Source organism: Poecilia reticulata, linkage group LG10 (assembly GCF_000633615.1).
Source record: "Poecilia reticulata strain Guanapo linkage group LG10, Guppy_female_1.0+MT, whole genome shotgun sequence".
NCBI classification, from domain to species: domain Eukaryota; kingdom Metazoa; phylum Chordata; class Actinopteri; order Cyprinodontiformes; family Poeciliidae; genus Poecilia; species Poecilia reticulata.
The window spans coordinates 24,687,791-24,707,415 of NC_024340.1; the positions used below are offsets into that span (position 1 = coordinate 24,687,791).

A 19,625-nucleotide genomic window follows, 5' to 3' on the forward strand; every position below is an offset into this window, starting at 1 on the left:
GGAGGATTGATCAGCGTCTGTTAAAATCTTGTTCTGGTTTTTCTTGGAGTGAGGTCTGTGCCTGCCGACGCGCCTCTCCTGTGCAGCCCCCCTTCAAGAGGAGCTATTTAAAAAAAAAAAAAAAAAAAAAAAAAAACAGAGAGGGAGAGAAAGGAAAGAAACCTTTTTTTTATTTTTGAAAAGAAGAAGGATCTGCATAATACCAGTGAAGTGGATAAAAGCGCACGGCTGGATTCTTTTTGCGTTCTCTCGCGTTTTTCCCCTCTGGTGTCTGAATGAAACGGGGAGGCAGAGACATGCGAGAGCAGCGGAGTGTAAGGTTTTGCTCTGTTCTGGGGGTGTCGGTCTGTCAGCATGACTGAGTAAACACCTTCTGCCTTTAACTTTTATTCTTCACAAGCTGGTGAGTTTCACTCCACCGCTTCTTTTTTTTGCAGCCCAGAGTTCCCTTTTCCCTTGGAACGCTGCAGAGACTTTGGTGTTTCACTACCCCCCACCCCCGGTCCTCCCCCCAACACACTGTCAGTGAAACTGCCCTAAACTTTTCTGCGTTTTTTTTTTTTTTTAAATAAATAAGAAGATCGTATTGCATTCCCCCCCTTCAAACATTTTGAAGGTGATGTCATCGTGCTGTGTTTTGGCAGGTATTGTGTTGAGAGGGCGCAGAGGGGACTGCTGCAGCCAAGTGGTAACCAGCGGCTGAGTAGAGCCGGGGGGTGGCGGGGGGAAAGAGTCCGGAAAAATCAGGTGCAAAGTGCGGCATGTCATTTCCTCGCCGTGTCGCGGGTGGCTGACTCTGCCACCCAGTCGCAGCTGCTCCCATCCTCTCCAGCCACCTCCTTCCTCCATCATCTTTCTTTCCCTTCTACTACCCCCCTATTTCAGGACTGCCCATATTCTTCCATCTGAGCTGGACCGCTCCGGGACCTTATCAACGTCTTCCTGGTACACCGTTAGAGGGGGTGTCACATGAGCTCCAGACCCGCAGCGTGGAGGCGCAGAGATGACCGCGATCGCATTGAATTACCCTGCGCCCTCAGAGCCCCATCATCCAGGTCGCAGTTTGCTCCAACCGCCAGCCCAGGAAACCCGCTTGCAAGAGCTCCAGAACCCGCACAGCTTGGATTAAACCTGCCTCTAACTCCCGTCTGTGGATCTCGGCGAGTTCGGCTTTTTTCCGCTTTTTTTCCCTTTTCTTTCCTCCTCCTAGCGCCGAAAACTTTTACGCACTGGATTACGCATCTGTTCCTGGGGGTCAGCTAGGTCGATCGGTGCAGGCAATTTGTAACACGTGAACGCGCTTTCACCTGTTTCGCTTTCTGTCGGGAACGCGCAGCCCATTTGCTGCCCCCGCCCATCTGTCCCACCACCGGTCAGGACGGCTGTTAAAGGTTGCCCGGCGGTCATCACTCACGCCGTCTCGTCTCCGCCATCCACACCGGGAGGACCGGAGCACGCCGCTGCCGCCGATGCCAACAGGAGTGACAACTGACTCTTTGACTCTGGACATCATCCATCAGGTTCACGGCGTGAAGGGAGAATCTCCGGACTGTCGGACTGGCTCAGACCGAGCGAGGAGACCGTCTCTGGGCCAAGTTCCATAGTGGAGGGGGGAAGCAATGTGGTCCCTTCTTTCCACGTTGACCGTCTTGTAAGTCACTTTTCATCTAATTTCTTTACTCGGATTCTATTGCTCTGGCTAAACGTCTTAGGAGGGTCAGGGCAGCAGATGAAGATGAGGGCTGTAATGTCTAAGGGTTACATTACTCCACAGAAGACATAGGAGTGCAAGGGTCTGTTTTGATTGGCTGACAGTTCAGGGCCATTGGGTCAGAGTCGGGGCCTTGTTGCTCATAAAACCTGCCATAAACATCTTCATCACCATCTGCACTCACTTTGGGGATGGCCAGGTTCGAAATGGATCAATTTTCCTTTTTGTTCAACAAGTGTGTTTTTTCTCCTGGTTTTGGAATATTTCAAATGTTCCATCAAAAAACACTGGCTTTATCTGTGGGACAGCTAAATTATAGAGCCAAGGAGCAAATATATGGAAGGAGGAGGATGCAGGACCAGGGAGGGTGTGTGGAGGGGTGCGCGTTTGAGATGTTCCTCCTCAAAAGTCAGGGGGTTTATTTTTCTTCCTTTGTGTCGGCTGTTCGTCTCCCAGATGGCAGTCATCTTTAGATACTTCTCATTCCTTACACAACCTGGACAGGGTGTGTGCTGCCGTTTGTGTCTCTGTGCCTTCCTCTCACCTAACTGGCTACATCTGTCTTCCTTTCTTGCCCATACCATTTCTGTTTTGTTTTTTTCCCCCACAGATACCTTCTTAGATTAAAAGAAGTATAAATTAATAACTGATGAATGACGGTGCCCCTGGCGGCATCCGAAGAGACACTTTCTGTGCTAATCTGCTGCTCTCCCAGTCATCTTTTTTTATTAATTTCCATCTCACTTACCGGTGTTACCACAGCCGCTTTTCATCCTCCAGATGCCGTTTAATCCTCTTGATCACAGGTTTTCAGTTTAGGGCTTTTGGTCTAAACAACCTGCTAATTTCTGTGACTTGTTCAGACTTCTGCTGCGTCATCAGCCTCGAATGCTGCTCATATCCCCCACAGGTCTAAGCAAAACTCTAAAGCGGGGTCTGCTTGCAGCACATTTAAAACTTTTGAACTTTGCTGAAGCCCACTGCTCCAACTTTGGCGTACCACGTAAACCACTGCTACACACAGTCTGAAACCGCCACTCTGTGCCGAGTCCCACAGGTCAACCACTCTTCTCCACGCTAGTGCCCAGTCTACAGCGCTGAGGCCTACTCTCCTAACCGCAGCCTCCATATGGTTGATCTGCTGGGATGTAGGTTTATGATGTCAGATGGCTGCTTATTTTGGCAGTGGGCCCGGGCACATTGGGCTTTCCCTCTTTCTCCCCTACCTCTTTCTGTCCTTATTCCTCTTGAATTTTTTACTCTGCACTCTCTTATTTTCTCGTTTTTCTCATCCCTCCCCCCACCGCCCGGCTGATCCCATCTCTCTCTTTCCTCTCCCCTTCTCCTTCTCTCTGTAGCTGGCATAATATGGAGTGTCTGTGGTTTTTGTGGGAGCGGGGGAATCCAGTGCAGAGGCACTTTTCCTACAGCGTCCTCGGCAGTGGTGCAGCCGTGGTGTTTTAACAGCTGAGAGTCCTCACAATGCACAGGCGCTCTGGTTTTTTCGGCTGCGCAGGCAAAAAAGTGAGGGCCAATGCTCCGCTGCATTTCCCAGGATGTCTGCATCTATTAGGACGACCTGGAGCAAGCCAACAACACCGGCTATGGAGTCTTATGAGACAGAAGAGGGAAAAATAGAGGGGAAACAAGATGGCCATGGGGGTGTATTTGTACGAGGCAGGGCACAGAGACATGTTACGCAACACTAAGCACATGTTGAACACCTTCCACTTCCACCGTTTGCCCTTTTGTCTTCTCGTCTCGCTTTGCACTTTGCGGTTTCGCCTCTGTCGTTAATTTGCTTTTTGTTTTCTCCCCTTTGCTTCGAGATGTGTAACCTCTGTGTTTTCTGACCCCATCTCCCCTGCCTCACGTTAGTACGTCTGCCTGTTCTTTCAGATGTTATCTCCACTCTCCCATCTCAGCCCTCTTCAGCTTCATCTCTCCTCTTTTTACTCTCACATTATCTTCCACAGCCCTTCTCCCGGCCTGGGCCGCTGCGTACCTCTCGGCCTACCTTTCCTCTTCTCTTTGCTATTTGCCTCTCTCAGCATGTCTTTGCTTAGGCCCAGCTGTCAGCTGTCTGCCCCTCCTGTATACACATATTCACCCTGCACACATCTGCACATCTGTGTGTGTACCCATGACAGTGTGGAGGAGTCACCCTTGCTAACCCTAAACATAAAGAAAGATTGGAGGCAGGGGGGATGATAGGAGAAAGGTAGAGCGGAGAGAAATGACGGGGAGGGAGAGATAAACTCGGCGAGCAACAGGGAGGACTGCGAGCCAGAGAGAAAAAGAGAGAGAGAGAGAGAAGAAGCATGCAGAGAGATAGCAAAAGATGAGGTGGGGAAAGACAAAATTCATAGAATTGCTTTTCAGCCCACACACTTGGTTTTGAACTCCATCAAGTGTTCAGCCACTAATTCAGAGCTGCTCAAGGACTGCCAAAGAAGATTTTGCAACACAATCACTCCCTTACAAAAGCTGTAAATAACGTGCGATGCATTCAAGGTCAAGGTCTACATGTCAATTAGGCAAGAAAGTGAGAAGAATTTTAATAAGCGCAACCAGCTGTTTCCCCTGTAATGATTAAAAACCTTTAGTTGGACAACTAATAGGCTTCATGTAGACAAAACAAAAAAATTTTGCACCGTGCCACCATAAATCATTTTTCCCCGTCTTAGCTCTTGTTCGCACATATTCCAAGCATCTCCAAATGTAACCACAATCCACCGCTCTCGAAAGCCACATCACAGCTGAATGAACACCTGTAGTCCAGCACAGCTGTCTACATACACAGGCGGCCAAATGAGCCAGCCCGTTTCCTTAGATGTGCGAACCAAAAACGTGTTCTACTCGTCTCGGCATGTTTGCCATGTCGGTGTTGGGTCCAGTCGGGTCATTTGCAGGCCAGATTTTTGGAAGGGCAAAAGTCACAGATGGGTCAGAAAGTGGGCTCGGACAGGAGGCTGGTAGCGTTACCGAAAACACTGCCCTGGGTGTTGTCTGTCTTTCGATTCCTGGACATCTGCCGGTCCGTATGTCAAGTCGTCGAGCCAGTCTCACGCCCAGGAGTGTGAGTAATCACCCGAGAAGGAAATGAGATGTCGGACGGAGAGAACAGAGGAAGAAAGAAATGGAAATGATGGTGTAATGCCCTAATCTTCCAAAATTTTATATTTCTTAACTCACTGTTTCTGCTTTTTCCAGATGTATCCAGATGTTACTGGTGATGTGCAATCCATTGCAGGTGAGAGACGGCATGCATGACAAAGGAGCGATTGTGTAGCGTGAAAGACGTCTTGTGTATTGATTTTATGCACGTTCCTTCAAGCATCTTCCCAATCCTCTGCCAAACTGCGGATGTGCTTGTGGGTGTTCCAGCAGGTACTTGGCGTGGATGGAGTCAACTTCAGTGTGCATGTGGAGAACCAGACGCAGGTGCGAGACACCATGAGTCGGAGACACCACCGAGTCTACCAGCTCTACAGCCGTACCAGCGGCAAGCACGTCCAGGTGTTGGGACGCAGGATCAGTGCCAAGGGAGAAGATGGAGACAAATATGGTAAGACACAAACACAAACGTACAGTGAAAAGCAGAGTAGTAGCACTTGACTACTAAATGTGCTCATGTCCTATTTGCACATGCGGACGGCCTTGCAAAGTATTCACACCTTTTGAATATTTTGCCATGTTGAAACCTAATTTATTTATTTTTTTTCTTTTACACATTTTTACTGACAGAACAACACCAAGTAGAAATCGGTTTTGATGTAAAACACTAGTGGACGTTCAGTTTTCTTTCCTCTTCCCTGAGGTCCGTAGTAAACAATGAACGCGCAGCATCATAAAGACTAAGGAGCGCTGCAGACAGGCTACAGATCGTTTTAAAGCGGAGTTAGGAATATAAAACAATATCGTCACATTTAAGCGTCTCACAGAACACTGCTGAGTCCATCATTCAAAACCGGAAGCTAAACACAAGACAACCTTGGAACAAATAAACTTGTTGGAGGCTGTAGGAGACTTTAGATAGATAGGGCTAGAGATTGAATCTCCCATGTTAGCCTGAGTTGATTCAGATCAAATCGTATCCATATGTCAGATTAGCCCAGTCATAATAAAGGCTTGGGAATTGCTGTTTGCAATTTGGCAGAGACATTCCCCAAAATATTTGATATTAAATAAAAGGTGATTTTACAAAGTACAGACTTAAGAAAGATGCTGAATACACATGCATGCCGCACATTATGCTGATTTATATCGGCAAATTTTAATTTTCCTTATACTTTGCGAAGATGCACCACTTTGTGTTAGTCTACCACATAAAATCTCATGAAAAAATACATTGAAGGTTTTGTTTGTAATGTGACAAAACGTGGAAAAAGTTCAAGGGCTGTGCATACTTTAGTGAGTCACTGTAAGAAGAACAAAGACTTGAAAGTTGACCAGATCCATGCATCATTGGAGATGCACATAAAAGCACACATACAGGCCTTCCGTTCTGTGGCTTTGACAAAGGGGCAGCGAAGCTTGTCTTGGGAGCACAAAGACCACATTGACTGGCTGCAGACTCAGTGATTCACAAGAGAGAAGACACAGAGAGAAAAGGTGTCACGAAAGAAAAAAAAAAGTGTGAGATAAAGGAAGGAGCCTAGCATCGATGCTCGGATAGAGCATCGGACCGAGTGTTAGAAACTCATCTCTTTCATTGATCCAACCATTGATTTTTCATCCTTCCTGTTGTCTCCTCTGGATTTTAAACAGCAGGCTTCCTTTCCCTCCCTCCATCTATCGTCTGACACTTTCTCCGTCCATCCCCCAACATCCTTCATCCCTCCTGCTAGATGTGTAATGATGGCTAAGCCATTCTTAAACAGCACAGAATCAATTAAGCCTTCCCATAGAGCTTCATAATTCTGTATGTTGGCACATCCTTTCTATTCATTTCAGGTCACATGTCTGTCCGTTTAGCCCCGGGTACAACACATGCAGAGATGCACCTGTTTTTATATGAGCATTTAAAATATGACTTGACTCAAAAAAAAAAACAACAACAAAAAAAACAACCAACAATTAGACCGGTGGTTTCTGCGTCCGAACTACAGGCACAGAGAATAAATCTGGAAAAAAAAAACGTGTATGACAGTACAAAGATGAAGAGTAAGAGCAGAAGGGAGATGAGAAGACAGTTGGGGGAAGAGACATGAAGGGGACAAGAGGGAGGGAGGCATTGATTTCTGCTGACCCCTTTGTTGACTAAGGTCATGTAGGAACCATTTTAGGATTTATTTTTAAACAGGCACAAACACTCTCTAAAGGTGTGTAGTTAGTGAAGCAGCAGCCCTGCTGCCTGGAAGGTTGAACACACATTGTGCGCCTACACGCAAAAACACAAAAGGGCACAGGAGCACACGCACACGCCTTAAAACAACAGGATCACAGGCACTCAGACTGAGTGTTCTTCGGCTCCCCTCGGCTGCCTTTTTTTTTTTCTCGGCTGTTATCTTTTTATTTTTCCTCAAGGCCCGTGTGCAGTCAGAGTTCTCACATCCATGTGTGTGATCAACCTGCTCTAATAGCCATCTGTCCTGCCAGAGACATTCACATCTGCCTGTGATTTATTACTCAGGTAATAGGGGCTATATGAATCACCATACTGCGACCCAGACAAAATGCTTCGACTGGTTTAAATTTAATGTCAGCTGATTAAAACCCATCTTTTTGTCCAAGCTGTTGACACCATGTGAGATGTTGAACAAATTATTTATTTTCATTATCTTTTTTTATTGTTCTTAATTCTTTCCCTCACGTGGCTGCTTTATGTATTTTCGATCATCGTTTGTATTTTACTCTATTTTTTGTTTTTCTGTGCAGCACTTTGGTGCGCTGTGGTTTTCAAAGTGCTTTATGGATGAAGTTGGAGTGGATCATTTGAATGTCTTTCACGTGAAGACAACATTTCTGATATTTCAGTGAGATTTTATGAGGTAGACCAGTGCAAAGCAGCACCTATTTGTAAATGAAAGCATACAGGATTTTCAAAATTTTGCAAATCGGTATTTATAAATGGATGTGCATAAGTATTCAACTCACCGCTAAATAAAATCCGGTGTAAGCATTTTGCTTCAGAAGTCACCTAATCCATTTACACCGTTCACCTGAATGCATGTAAAAATCACACTCCAGATAATGAGAGCATTAATCAGAAAAGCCCAGGAGGTCCATAGTGACTCTTGAGAATCGGCAGAGATCCACAGCTCAGGTGAGAAAATCTGTTGTTAGGGCAACTACAAGTTGTGAACTCCCCCAATCTAGTCCTTACGGGTGAGTTGCAAGACATAGCGATTGTTGAAAAGCCGTTAGAAGTCCAAATGAATGTTTTTCATCTTAAGAGGATACAGCAAACACACTGAAGGGGGCACTCTGGCCAGATGTACCCATAATAAAGATTTGACCTTTGTGGAAAACCTCATCTGTGGCGGAAAATTAACAATGCGTGTCACCCTTAACACACCATTCCAGTCTGTGGTTGTAATGAGACAAATGTTCCAGTTTACATGGAGACACTCAAGACTTTGTTTTTGGGTGTGAACCTTTTTTACTTTGGATGTCAGTTAAGTTCAGATTTTTTTGCCATTGTAATAGATCACAGGAAGCCCTGAACAAAAGGAGATCAAAAGTTTTGGGGTTTCTCATATCTGTCGGATTAATAAATCAACAAACAGACACACATTCATCTCTAATGTCTGTCTGTTTCTCTGTCTGTCCCTTAATAAGCCCAGCTTGTAGTGGAGGCAGACACCTTTGGTAGCCAGGTGAGAATCCGAGGCAAAGAAACCAACTTCTACCTGTGCATGAATCGCCGCGGGAAGCTGGTGGGAAAGGTGAGCCGCTTTCTTATTCGGACGTGTTCATAAAACAATGTCTCCGAACTTCCTCACAGGCCTCACTTTAAGCCATTGTGTATATACCTGTGGTTTTTTTTTTTCCTGCTCTTTCTCAGAAGGCCAGCAACCGAAGCGCTGACTGCGTCTTTGTGGAAATGGTCCTGGAAAACCATTACACAGCTCTGATGTCTGCGCGCTACACGGGCTGGTATGTCGGCTTCACAAAAAGGGGGCGTCCTCGCCGGGGACCCCACACGCTCCCCAACCAGCAGGACGTACACTTTATGAAACGCTTTCCGCCCGGGGAACAGCCTGACCTCACCACACCCTTCCGCTTCACGACCATCAGCAAGCGGGTCAAAAGGGTCCGCACCACTGGGACACGCTAGCAGTGGCTGACGCTAGCACCCACAGTCTTGAGGAGCACAAGCCTCACCCTGAGCCTCCAAATGGCTAACCCAGTCATCTCTTCTGTTGCACTCGACTGATCGTCCATCCCTTTGATGGGACAAATATTGACCAGAAACCCGATGAATCATTAATGGGGTTCAGCTTTAAGAATCCTAATTCAACACTCATAGCACCTGGTTAGTCACAATTTCGCTAACCTTTTGTTCCCTTGGACCAACTGGACTGTATCTCCAGTAACGCTGGAAACTCGGAAAGAGTGACAGAGAGCCTTAAGGTCAGTCGGAGTCCAAGGCATAACAAAGGCCTGGAATCCAGAACCACATAAACCACATCCCAACCATAATCCTGTCTGGAGTCCAGGTGGACTGTGTCAAGCGTGGGATTGTAACTGGACCATACAGAGAAAGCATAGCTGGGGAAAGACTAGCTGAACAAGACAATGAGTGCTTAGGCTACAACAAAGGGAAAATTGGGACATGAAAATGTTCGAAAGGATACAGAGATGGTGATCCGCACGGACCCAGAGGACATATAATGAACTGTTGACATGTGACGCACTTACCTGTCTCACTACTAAACCGGTGGGAACCTGTGGGACTGTTGGGCGAAAGGCAGGAAAATTAAGGATGAATGAAGAAATATTAGAGTGAATGACACTGAATATATGCATGTTCTTGAGAGGCTGACAAGGAAATGTGTATTGCATGAGTGCTTGGAGATAATAATAAAAAAAAATAAAAAATCACAAGAGGTTCTGGAAATGGACCGTGCTGTCCCAGGACATGTCGATGCAGGGACCGAAGCTTTAAGAACTGGAATGTACTTAATAAACCAAGCTGCACCAAATTCTGCCAACAACTCACTGCAAACCAAACCAACTGCAACCAAAGACAACTGGAGACTTTCTTTACGATTCCTCCTCTTTCTTTGCTCCCCCCCCCCTCGAGGACGCTACATCCACAGCTTTAAGGTGCAGAAGGTGATGAGTGCTTGGCTAAGCCCAGTGGGGAGTGTGCCTTCTCTTATAGCATCGCTATAGAAACGACCCAGGGGGATGATGCTCCTGTGAGATACCGTGGATACAGAGTGCTGCTACCAGGACATTCAGTGGGATAGCCAAAGTCTCATGCATACACACAAGGGAAGAAAAATTAAAGGGAACAATTTATTGAAAGTATAAATATATATATATTATATATTAAAGAAAGACAGAAACGTAAATAAGCAATCTTACTATGATGGTTACTATAATTATTACGATAAAATTATTTCATTTATTTATTTCAGCTCTGTGTGCAGCAGTCTTTCTTGACTCAGTAAACCTTTCAGAAACATTTCAAACGTCTCCCAGTTTCTTTTAAGCAGCTTCATCACTTTCTTATTTCATGAATAATTTGAAGGTATCTTTTTTCAGCCAAGTTGCCACCCATTGTCTAGCTTCATTTATTAATTTATTGTTGGTGTGGTCGCTTTTCTAGGTGTTTTTTTAAGGAACGGGGGGGCGTGGTGACGTTGATCCAAACAATTCTTCCTCTTCTAGCCTTCCAGTCATAACTTTCAAAATTAAACATATAAAATGACAGTATAATAAACAAACTGGTTGTGTGATGCAAAACATCATTACTTTTTACCATTCTTGTCGGATCAAGTATGACCCAATCTAAAAATGTCTCATGTGCTCTGTGTAGCCTCAACTTTGGCTGACTGACTGTCATCGTATGGTTGAGGGAAGGCCCATTCAAGAAGCTTAAGGTTTTCCTATTGTATCCATTCCAAAACCAGTTATGAAGTGTTTGTGATCATCGTCTGGACAGCTGTGTCCATTTTTCCAAGGAGTTGAACTCGAATATTACCCCTAGTTTAAATGAAGTTGCTTAGGCCATTCGAAACAACCCAGGAACCACCAGGGCCATAATGAAATTTAATATCCTGAAGCTCGAGTTGACTGTCCACAGTGAGTTCTACATCATCATAGACTTTGAACGGGTCTGCCAAGAAAGAAACACCTGCTCCAAAATCAAAACCCTCAAATATGACTGAAATCAACAGCTGCTCACTTAGTGACAGTGAATCGTCTTCTGGAGAAAAGTTCAAAATTGAGCTGTTTGGTCATGATGATAAAAATGTATGTTTTAGAGAAATCGATGTAAGGCTTCCAAACCCAACAACAACGTATCCACCGTCGAGCATGGTGGTGGTAGCATCATGGAAATCATATGTTTCCCGTCCATGGGTACTTGTGCATGGCATGAAGTAGGTTGAATAACTAACAACGACCGCCACCAAATTCACCAACATCGCTTCCGATCAACTTTTAAATAGCTGAAAATTAGACACAACTCTGTGTTCCAGTAGGACAATACCAAACGTCACAAGTTGTCCCAGAACGGATTATGCATGTTTGCATTAATCTTCTGGAATTGCCCCCACTTCAGCACATTTATGGACTATTTTTAAAATCCGCGTCATCTGCCATTTCCTGTAAGATGGTCAAATATTTGGCCAGAATCATGCCAAGACCTTTGCCAAGGGACCCAAATGTTATTGGGGTAAATGTATATATTTGAGCTTGTGAGAAAGAGAAAATTCAGTATAAATGTTACTTAATATATATATATATATCTCGGGCATTAATGTCGATGAGAGCATGTAAACATCTGACTACAAGTTTATACATTTCCTACAGTCCACCCAATAATGTATTGATCTTGATTTTCTCCTTTTCGTTTAGATCTATGAGCAGAACCGCCTTATGACTGTGATGGCAGTGCTTGCATAAGACCTTTATGCCCTGATTTTTCTACTTCATTCCTGCTAATGAGAATCACTGCACAATAGATTCATGAAAGTTTTTAATGCCAGCAGTAGATAAAACCCAAGCAGTAGTAATATTCTTTTTTGCATGGAAAGGAGCAGTTTTGAGAAATTTGACAGGGATCTTGTCCTTAAAGCTGCTTTTAAATTGAAATCAAGATAAGTTTGAACAATTGAAAGCTAGTGTAAGATATGGTTTCTGCCAAGAAGCACACCAGCTAAGACTTTAAATGCTGTTGAAAATATTATGCCAACATCTACAAAAACTCTCAGAGCAACCAGTTTGCAAAAATGCACCTTGATTTGATTTATTTTTCAAATTATCAAAAAAGAAGAGCATGAAGAGTCCTCATAGTAGCGGAAGTTTTCTAGCCGTTTCTTCCCTCTCATCTCTCCTGCTCTTATCCTCCATCCCTTCCTTCCCAATCTTAGCAGGAGGTCACAGAAGAGATGTCACTGCCAAATGACCCAATCACTTCGGCAGACACAAACAGCTGACTCAGGGGGGAAAAAAAAGGTTGCACCAGAGGATTCCTATTGCAAGGCAACAGGAATCTGCACCGAGGGGGAGGTGGGGTTGGTATAAGGAGGAGACAGTGAGGTGGAAGAGAAAATGGGTGTGGGATAAAGAAGAGCGAGTAAGGGAGTAAAGAGGTGTGGGGGGGGGGGGAGAGAGAGGGGTTTGCTGGTGTAAGTTGTTCATTTCTGGAACGTTGCTTCAGTTCCACTCGGGAATGATGGAAATATTCCGCGTAGCCAAACCCAGAGTGGAAGGTGTATGGTAATCATGTCGGGGAAGGAATGCCAAATATGTGCGTGAGAACGGAGCTGTGACCTGAGAGCTGCAGGAATTATGGGCCAAAATCCCACAGACCCAGAGGAAGCACACACACCCATATCCAACACATACACACATCATATATTAACAGTGCTCCACCAAGTGCAAATGTATCCCACATAACTTATACTCTGAATCTTAAACATTCAGTTACACTGGCTGAAGCGGAGCAGTAGAGACAGTCCCCTCACAGCAGGCCRCCCCCTTGCACTGGAGGAGATGCGTTGAACGAGTGGGCTCACGTGTTGTGAAAGAAGAAAAGCTGAAGTGCATGCAGACGGCCGTAAAATGTACCGCATTTCAAATCTCTCTCTCAAACTGACAGCATTTACAAGATGTGGTATGTGATCCTCTGTAACAGGTTGTTTAGACTCCAAACTTGGCCACCCAACTGTCAGAGCTAAAGCCTTAAAAACAGGTTGTGCTCTAGCAGGAAAATGAGTAAATACTCCCATCTGGTGGTAAAGGTCAGAAAAATATTCTTTTACGTGGAAAAAAAAATAAATAAATGTTGCCCTGGGATTTGCAAAAGCACACAAACGTTTCCCATTCATTCGTGAGTCTAACCGGCCTGTAGGTTAGGTTTTGTTTCAGTTGGGACCAAACTGACGCAACCAGATTTCCCCACTTGGTAAAATGCCTGAAACAGAACAAAGTAATTATAAATGCACGATCGTTTGGGGTTTTTCCAAGCAAAACTTCCATCTGTCCATCCGTTTTCTTCTGCCTTTCAGAGATCTGCTTGTGCTGGTGTTACTAATCCAAGTAGGGAAAAGCAAACATCCCTCTGCCCAGTGGCCCTGCCCAGCTCATACTGGAAGATTTCAAAGCTCCCAGTGGAACTTGGCTGGAAGACCTTTAGAGGGAAGCATCCAGGACCAATCCTGATCAGATACAGATTTACCTCAACAGACTGCCATTCCTTTGATGTGTAGGACTTCACACAGGCTCGTTCAAAGGTCAAGTCCCGCCTCCTTTAGAATGCGGCTCCTTTCAGTCACTTGTATCTGGGATTTTAGCCTTCCAGTCATAATCCATGTGTTCATAGGTGAGGTTTGGAACGTCGACAGACTGGTAGTTTTGCTTTTTGCTGTAGCTCTTTCTTGACCACAACAGACTGGCACAGTGCTCATATTGCTGTTGAGACCACGATTAGTCTTTGGATTCCTCCATTGAGACAAAGACCAACCAACAACCTGGGAAGGGAATCCACTTTTTTTCTGGTTGAGAACCTTAGACACCGATTTGTAGGGGCTAAAGCTCAAAATAGCTGTTGTACACTGTAATGCACATTAAAGGTTATGGCTTGAAGACATACAGAACATTGTAATCCGCAAAAAGCAAAGTCCAAGAGGTTCCCAAACAAGACGTACTCCCCTTTACGCTTAAACCTTGAAATCTAGTCGATGAAAACCACCAGCAGGTTAAGGACTGTGAAGAAGTCCTCAGCATGTCAACACTTGAGCTAAGGTTAAGTCTTTCCCGATGCCTACTCCTGACTGGGGACATTTCCGAGTACGTCACATGAAGAGGAAGGATGACTGAAATCCACTCATAACACAAACACACACACTCTCACACAGGTGAGAACAGACAGACATTCGGACTTACAGTTGGCTCAACACTCCACCACTGTCAAGTACTTTATTCACAATAAGGTCATTTTCTTCTTTAAAAAATCATTTTAATATACAACACAATTTTTGACAAGACAACTCCGTTTACAGCTAAATTTTGAGCTCTTGAATTCCAGCTTCTCTCATTACCAAAGCAAGCACTTAGGATGATGGGAGAGAGAAAGATGGCGTGAGAAGGACAGAAAAACACAGTGGGGAGGGGGAGTAGGTAGAAAGAATGAGGAGAAGGGCCGGGAAAGAGTGGCAGGAGAAAGGACTATGCTTAGTATGATTTTCTTTGTACTAAGAACCAAAATACTCAAATAAAGTTAGAAAATAACAGTAATAAAAAACAGTAAGAAAGTAAGAATTAAAGAGGAAAAAAAGCAGAGGTGTACCAGGATGCTGTATCCAAGGCAACCTCACATGCATGTCTGACGCTTCTGCTCTGTTCTGCCATTTTCACAAGTCCAAATACACAAAAACACACGCGTTCAGAGGGTGTGTGTGTGTCTAGGTGTGTGTGTGTGTGTGTGTGTGCCCCCTTATTCCAAACGAATGTGCACCTTGTGGGAGGGGCTGTGAAAGGGAGGCTAAGTGGTGGGGTACAGGGAGAGTGGGGTGCAGAGAGAAAGAGAGAGACAAGGAGGAGCATAATTCTGGGAGAAGGCGCAGGGAAGCCTTCTCCAACATTTCTCCCTCTTTCAGTCGCTCGATCTCCCATCCTTCCCTTCTTGCTTAAGAGCCGAGTAAAGAGTCTCTGTCTCCCGTATCACAGCTCCAGTCATCTTCTGTCCAACTGTGCCACTTGTGTCTGCATTTGTCTGTGTAATATATAAATATATATCTATAAGCAATTCCATATCTGTGGAAACCTGTTTTTGGCAGGGGTTAAAATCTGAGGAGCGGAAGCTGCTTTAAGTTTGCTTCAAGGGGACCAAAAAACAAAACAAAAAAACTAAACAAAAAAAAAAAAAAAAAAAGAGCTTGTGGGTTTTTGCCAGGTTGACGTTAATACTGTCATTAGTGTACTTTACAAAATATAAATTAGTAGCAGAAGATGAACTTCTTGGGAGAGTTGCGTTGGTTCTGCAGTAGGGAATCCTCATTGGTGTTGGCCTGTATGTACGTTGCTGAACTGGCAGGCAATGAGCACAAGCTTAAGAGTCTGTCAGAACGGGCAGGAGGGGGGCTGAGTGGGAGATGGACAGAGAGATGACAAAGGGGAAAAAAAAAAAAAAAAGCGCTCCTTTTCGCAACAGATGCACCCATCAGCCAATCAGCCCTGGATTTCCTCCTATAAAGGGTGAGATGCATTGCGCCACCTAGGGGAGAGAGCACAAATAAAGGGATGCTTGTGAACACAGAAGTGCATCAGGAGAAATGAGAATACCATCGAAACGTTCAGTAAATTAACTATAAAACAACATATTTCGCAACTTAATTTAAACGTTAACAATGGGGCATTAAGTTTTTTTAGCAAACGAAAACCCAAAAGATGCAGTTTTTTGAAAATTTAACAGGAATCGGTTGACTTCTACAGGGGCAAACTGCCTTCTCGGGTCAATGGACGGATGTAGTGATGATGTATGATTTGTACAACCAGCCAAAAGCAGAATTTACAACCATGAACAAGATGCAGAAATCCTTTCTGACAAGAAGAGTAAGGAGGTTTGAATTCGGAGCGCCGGTCAGCCAACAACAGGATTACTACACCGAGTTCATCCCCCCCCACCCTCCTCCCAAGGTGGAGAGACTCTCGACGCAGATTTTATGCTCAGTGTTGACTTCAATGCTGGACAACCATCCCGTCATGCTGGCTTGTATTTTAAAAATAACAGATGTGCGGGATAACAACGTATCCACTTGTGATTAATGAATGGGCCAGAGGGAGCTCAGAGATGGCTCGTTTTCATGGGTTTATGACGGAAATGTGTTGTGAAAAAGGTTACAGCATCAATGCTGTGTGAAACCCAGGTTGCTTTAAAAGTGGCTGTAACTTCATTTCCACTTCTGGATCTGGTGTTCCATCTACCTCTTAAAGTCACGAGCGTTTAAACCGGCGCTCTGGCCAACCACAGTGACACCACTGCGAACGGACCAGATGGGCCTATCGCAAGGCTTGTACGAGTTCTGGACACATCTGGGTGTAGTGGGAGTCTTTTTGAATGGACTTTGCTTCACAGTCCTCTAACGGTTGCTTCCATTCCTTCTGTTTGTGGACAGTTTTTAATTTCTATCAAATTCCCATCGCTTTTTTTTACAATACATTGCTCTGAATAGTCAATTTCTTTAGCAATTACCATTTCTGGCTTATCCTGCTTCTGGAAGGTGAGAGATTTTTTTTGTTTTCATTTACTGTAAGGCAAAAATATCAAAGCTGACTAATTTAAGTTAGTAATTTATCACTTTGTGTGTAATAAAGATATAGGAAAAACATTAGATTTTTCTTAACACTGAAAAAGATATTGAAGATGACCTAATTTTTTGACACAGTAAGCCAATGACCTGAACAGTGATGCTTTTAGGATACCTGCTATCTAGAAATGTACGTGTAGGTACGGGACGGAGATCGTCCCTCTGACTGGCCATTAGGTGAGACGTTCAGGAAATCCCAGATCAGAATGGTGTCGTCGTGAGAACTGCTGATGATCTGAAACTCATCGAACTGCAGGCGGAAAACGCGGCCAGAGTGCTCCTGCAGAAAAACAAGGCGCGAGAACCGTTAGCTGAAATTTCCTCCTCGTTAGCTGTCAATATTTTTTCCATCTTCTTCTGCAAGTTTTATATAAACAAGTTTTACATTAGACCATGATATAATTTTTCTGGGTAACCATAATAAATGAAATCATTTTAAACAAGACCTTAAAAGTGGGATATTACAACTTAGCTTGGTGGCATGTGCAAACTAGCACTTAGAAAGCAATGCCAAATAAATCATCTTTTTTTTTTTTTAAACTTAACTTATGTTAACGATGCATTTAAAGACTTGCCTTTTGGCTCCATTTAGCAGGTTATTAGTTTAAAAAGTAACTTGAAAAAAACTGATTGGAACAGCTCACCACTAGAGTGCGCAGACATAATGTGCTAGCAGGGGCTCGTGGGTCAAGTGCTGCCTGCAGGTCCCACACTTTTATTTTGCTGCAGAAACAATGTGTCAGAAATGTCAGCAAACAATTCTCGTTTTAGCTAAAAAAAAAAAGAAAAAAAAAAGTGTCTTAATAAAACCTCACCCATCGTAGGCTCCGCTGACGATCCTTTTGTTGTCGAAGCGAATGCAGCGCACTAACTCCTCGTGACCTTCCAGCACTCGCAAACACGCCCCGCACTCGATGTCCCATAACCTGCAGAAAGAGAAGCCAATATTAACTTCAACAGCTTCCATTAAAAAGGCTCAGATATGAAAGAATGACACATAAAAGCATTTTTATATTGGTTCGGCTCTGTCCTCTGTAACAATGTAAATTTCCCCACTGCGGGATTAATAAAGGAATATCTTATCTCATCATTTAAATAATAAATAATAGCTTTAAGTTGCTCTTCTGATGTTATCTGTGTTCAGGTTGGAATGCTCAGGTAACCTGCTAGTACTAATACAAAGCTTATTAAAACGATGCCCAAACTGTAGAAGTATAAATCTGATATTAAATTACTTCAGTTGTCATTGTATTTAAAATGTTAGGACTTTCTAAAGAGACGTTTTCTGATTTAGATCATCTGTCCTCTTTATCGCTCCCTACATATGCTTGGATGACCTTAACAGGATTCCCCTAAATTTGCTTCAAACTTCATACTTTTCCAGAATCAAATTTCCCTCAAATTCTACACATTTGAGAAACATGATAACGCCAAAGTTGGCCTCCGGTTCAGCGTTGTGGTAAACGGCTACTGGATCAACAAAGGACAGCTACATTTCAATTTGATGAATTTTGACTCGAAACTGGACCAGTTTTTCTACACAAACTGAAAAGCTATGTTCCTTTGAATCAGCGATTTAAAATACAGACTAAACAAGGTCTAGAGGGTGAAGAAAAAAAAGCTGTGAAATGGCCCTTTTCTAATTGATGAACGAGTGTGCATTTGTGATATTATTTATTGTTTATTTTAAATTATTATGATCAAGTATGTCACAGTCTTATAAAAGGGATAATTCTGAGGATTTTTTTAATATATTGCAAATCAGACCAAAAGGATTTCTCACATTAGCATATTTGACAACTACTGAAAACAAAATAAGTACATTTCAGACAGCGGTGCTGGAACGCCAGACATACCGGATTGTGTTGTCAGATGAGCCGCTGACTACCAGACGATCTCTATACTGTAAACAGGCAATCCCCCGCTTGTGACCATTTAGAGTGCGCACAAACTCACAGGTGCTGGTGCTCCACACCTACGTTGGACAAAAAAAAAAAGCATCTTGAATTTATGAGCAGTAATGAAAGCGCGGAAGCACTGAAACGGAACAAAAGTATCAACAAAGCTTAGATTTTAAGACGACGAAATAACTCATTTTATTAGCCCACCTTGATGGTGCGGTCCCCTGAGGCGGACACAATATATTTGTCATCGAAGTCAACGACATTGACAGCAGCACGATGTCCCACAAGGACGCGCCGCAGGCTGATGTCAGTGGGCGAGGCCATGTCCCACACTGCAATCGAGCGGTCCTTGGAGCAGGTGACCATGAGACCGTTTGCGAATCGCAGGTGAAGAACGGCCTCGTTGTGATGGATCAGCGTGTTCAGTACCTCACCCGTCGTGACTTCCCAAACCCTGCAGAGACGTACAGAGAGAGAGGCAGACGGTGGTAAATGGACAGAGAAACACACACAAAAAAAATCTGAATATCCTTCCTTGGACAGTTATGTTTTTTTTGTTGTTTTTTTTTACTGATGATGTCCAAATTCTCATCAGGACCAAGACTGAAGCTTATTACATTAAGGCCTGCAACTAAAACCAAACTAAAGCATATGGTGATGATAGCTTCACCATTTCATTTCATTCCTTTTTGGTTGTTTTGCATTTCATTTCATGTGGAAACTTGTACCTGGCAGGTTGACAGGAGATGGTTTAAAAAAAAAAAAAAAGGTTTCTATATTTTAGTCCAATTTTACAGCAAGAATCTTTTTTCATGCCTGAAATAAACAACATGCACCAGCAGGAGGTTTCCTAGAGTATCCAAAAACTAGAAACGTTTTTGTTATATCTGATGATATACAGCTTTCATGAGAGGCAGAGCTGGATGGAATCAGAAAAAAAACAATGCAGTGTCTGTAGATTAGAATTAACCCACATTTTTCCCCATCTGCATCTTTCTAACAGTATGGCAAACCCACCAC

At 43.8% G+C, this 19,625-nt stretch overlaps 2 protein-coding genes across 5 annotated transcripts in view; one reads left to right on the forward strand and one right to left on the reverse strand.

The window, feature by feature from the left end:
* Nucleotides 1-15,239, forward strand: fgf18a (fibroblast growth factor 18a). Of its 3 annotated transcripts, none has more exons than XM_008420239.2 (5): nt 1-1,651; nt 4,925-4,964; nt 5,099-5,279; nt 8,495-8,601; nt 8,724-15,239. In XM_008420239.2, exons 1-5 carry the CDS (start codon nt 1,620-1,622, stop codon nt 8,991-8,993), a joined length of 630 nt encoding a protein of 209 aa, XP_008418461.1. In that variant the 5' UTR covers nt 1-1,619; the 3' UTR covers nt 8,994-15,239. The 3 variants fall into 3 exon arrangements, with proteins under 3 accessions (XP_008418461.1, XP_008418462.1, XP_008418460.1); XM_008420240.2 differs by having other exon boundaries at nt 2-1,651; nt 5,102-5,279; nt 8,721-15,239; XM_008420238.2 differs by having other exon boundaries at nt 6-1,651; nt 8,721-15,239.
* Nucleotides 14,298-19,625, reverse strand: part of fbxw11a (F-box and WD repeat domain containing 11a) — a 19,082-nt gene continuing 13,754 nt past the window's right edge. For both annotated transcript variants that reach the window (XM_008420234.2, XM_008420236.2), the window contains 6 exons: nt 18,810-19,059; nt 18,558-18,676; nt 17,517-17,627; nt 17,346-17,424; nt 16,817-16,981; nt 14,298-15,608 (listed from right to left, as the gene is read on the reverse strand). In XM_008420234.2, coding sequence (XP_008418456.1) covers nt 16,820-16,981; nt 17,346-17,424; nt 17,517-17,627; nt 18,558-18,676; nt 18,810-19,059 — 721 coding nt within the window. In that variant the 3' untranslated portion in view covers nt 14,298-15,608; nt 16,817-16,819. The remainder of the gene's footprint in view (nt 15,609-16,816; nt 16,982-17,345; nt 17,425-17,516; nt 17,628-18,557; nt 18,677-18,809; nt 19,060-19,625) is intronic.

What these genes read in the sequence shown, in the direction of transcription:
- fgf18a (XM_008420238.2), top strand. Translation starts at nt 1,620, where the DNA reads ATGTGGTCCCTTCTTTCCACGTTGACCGTCTT. An exon ending in TGATGTGCAATCCATTGCAG is followed by an intron (nt 4,965 to 5,098) that starts GTGAGAGACGGC and finishes TGGGTGTTCCAG; the next exon opens with CAGGTACTTGGCGTGGATGG. An exon ending in AGAAGATGGAGACAAATATG is followed by an intron (nt 5,280 to 8,494) that starts GTAAGACACAAA and finishes TCCCTTAATAAG; the next exon opens with CCCAGCTTGTAGTGGAGGCA.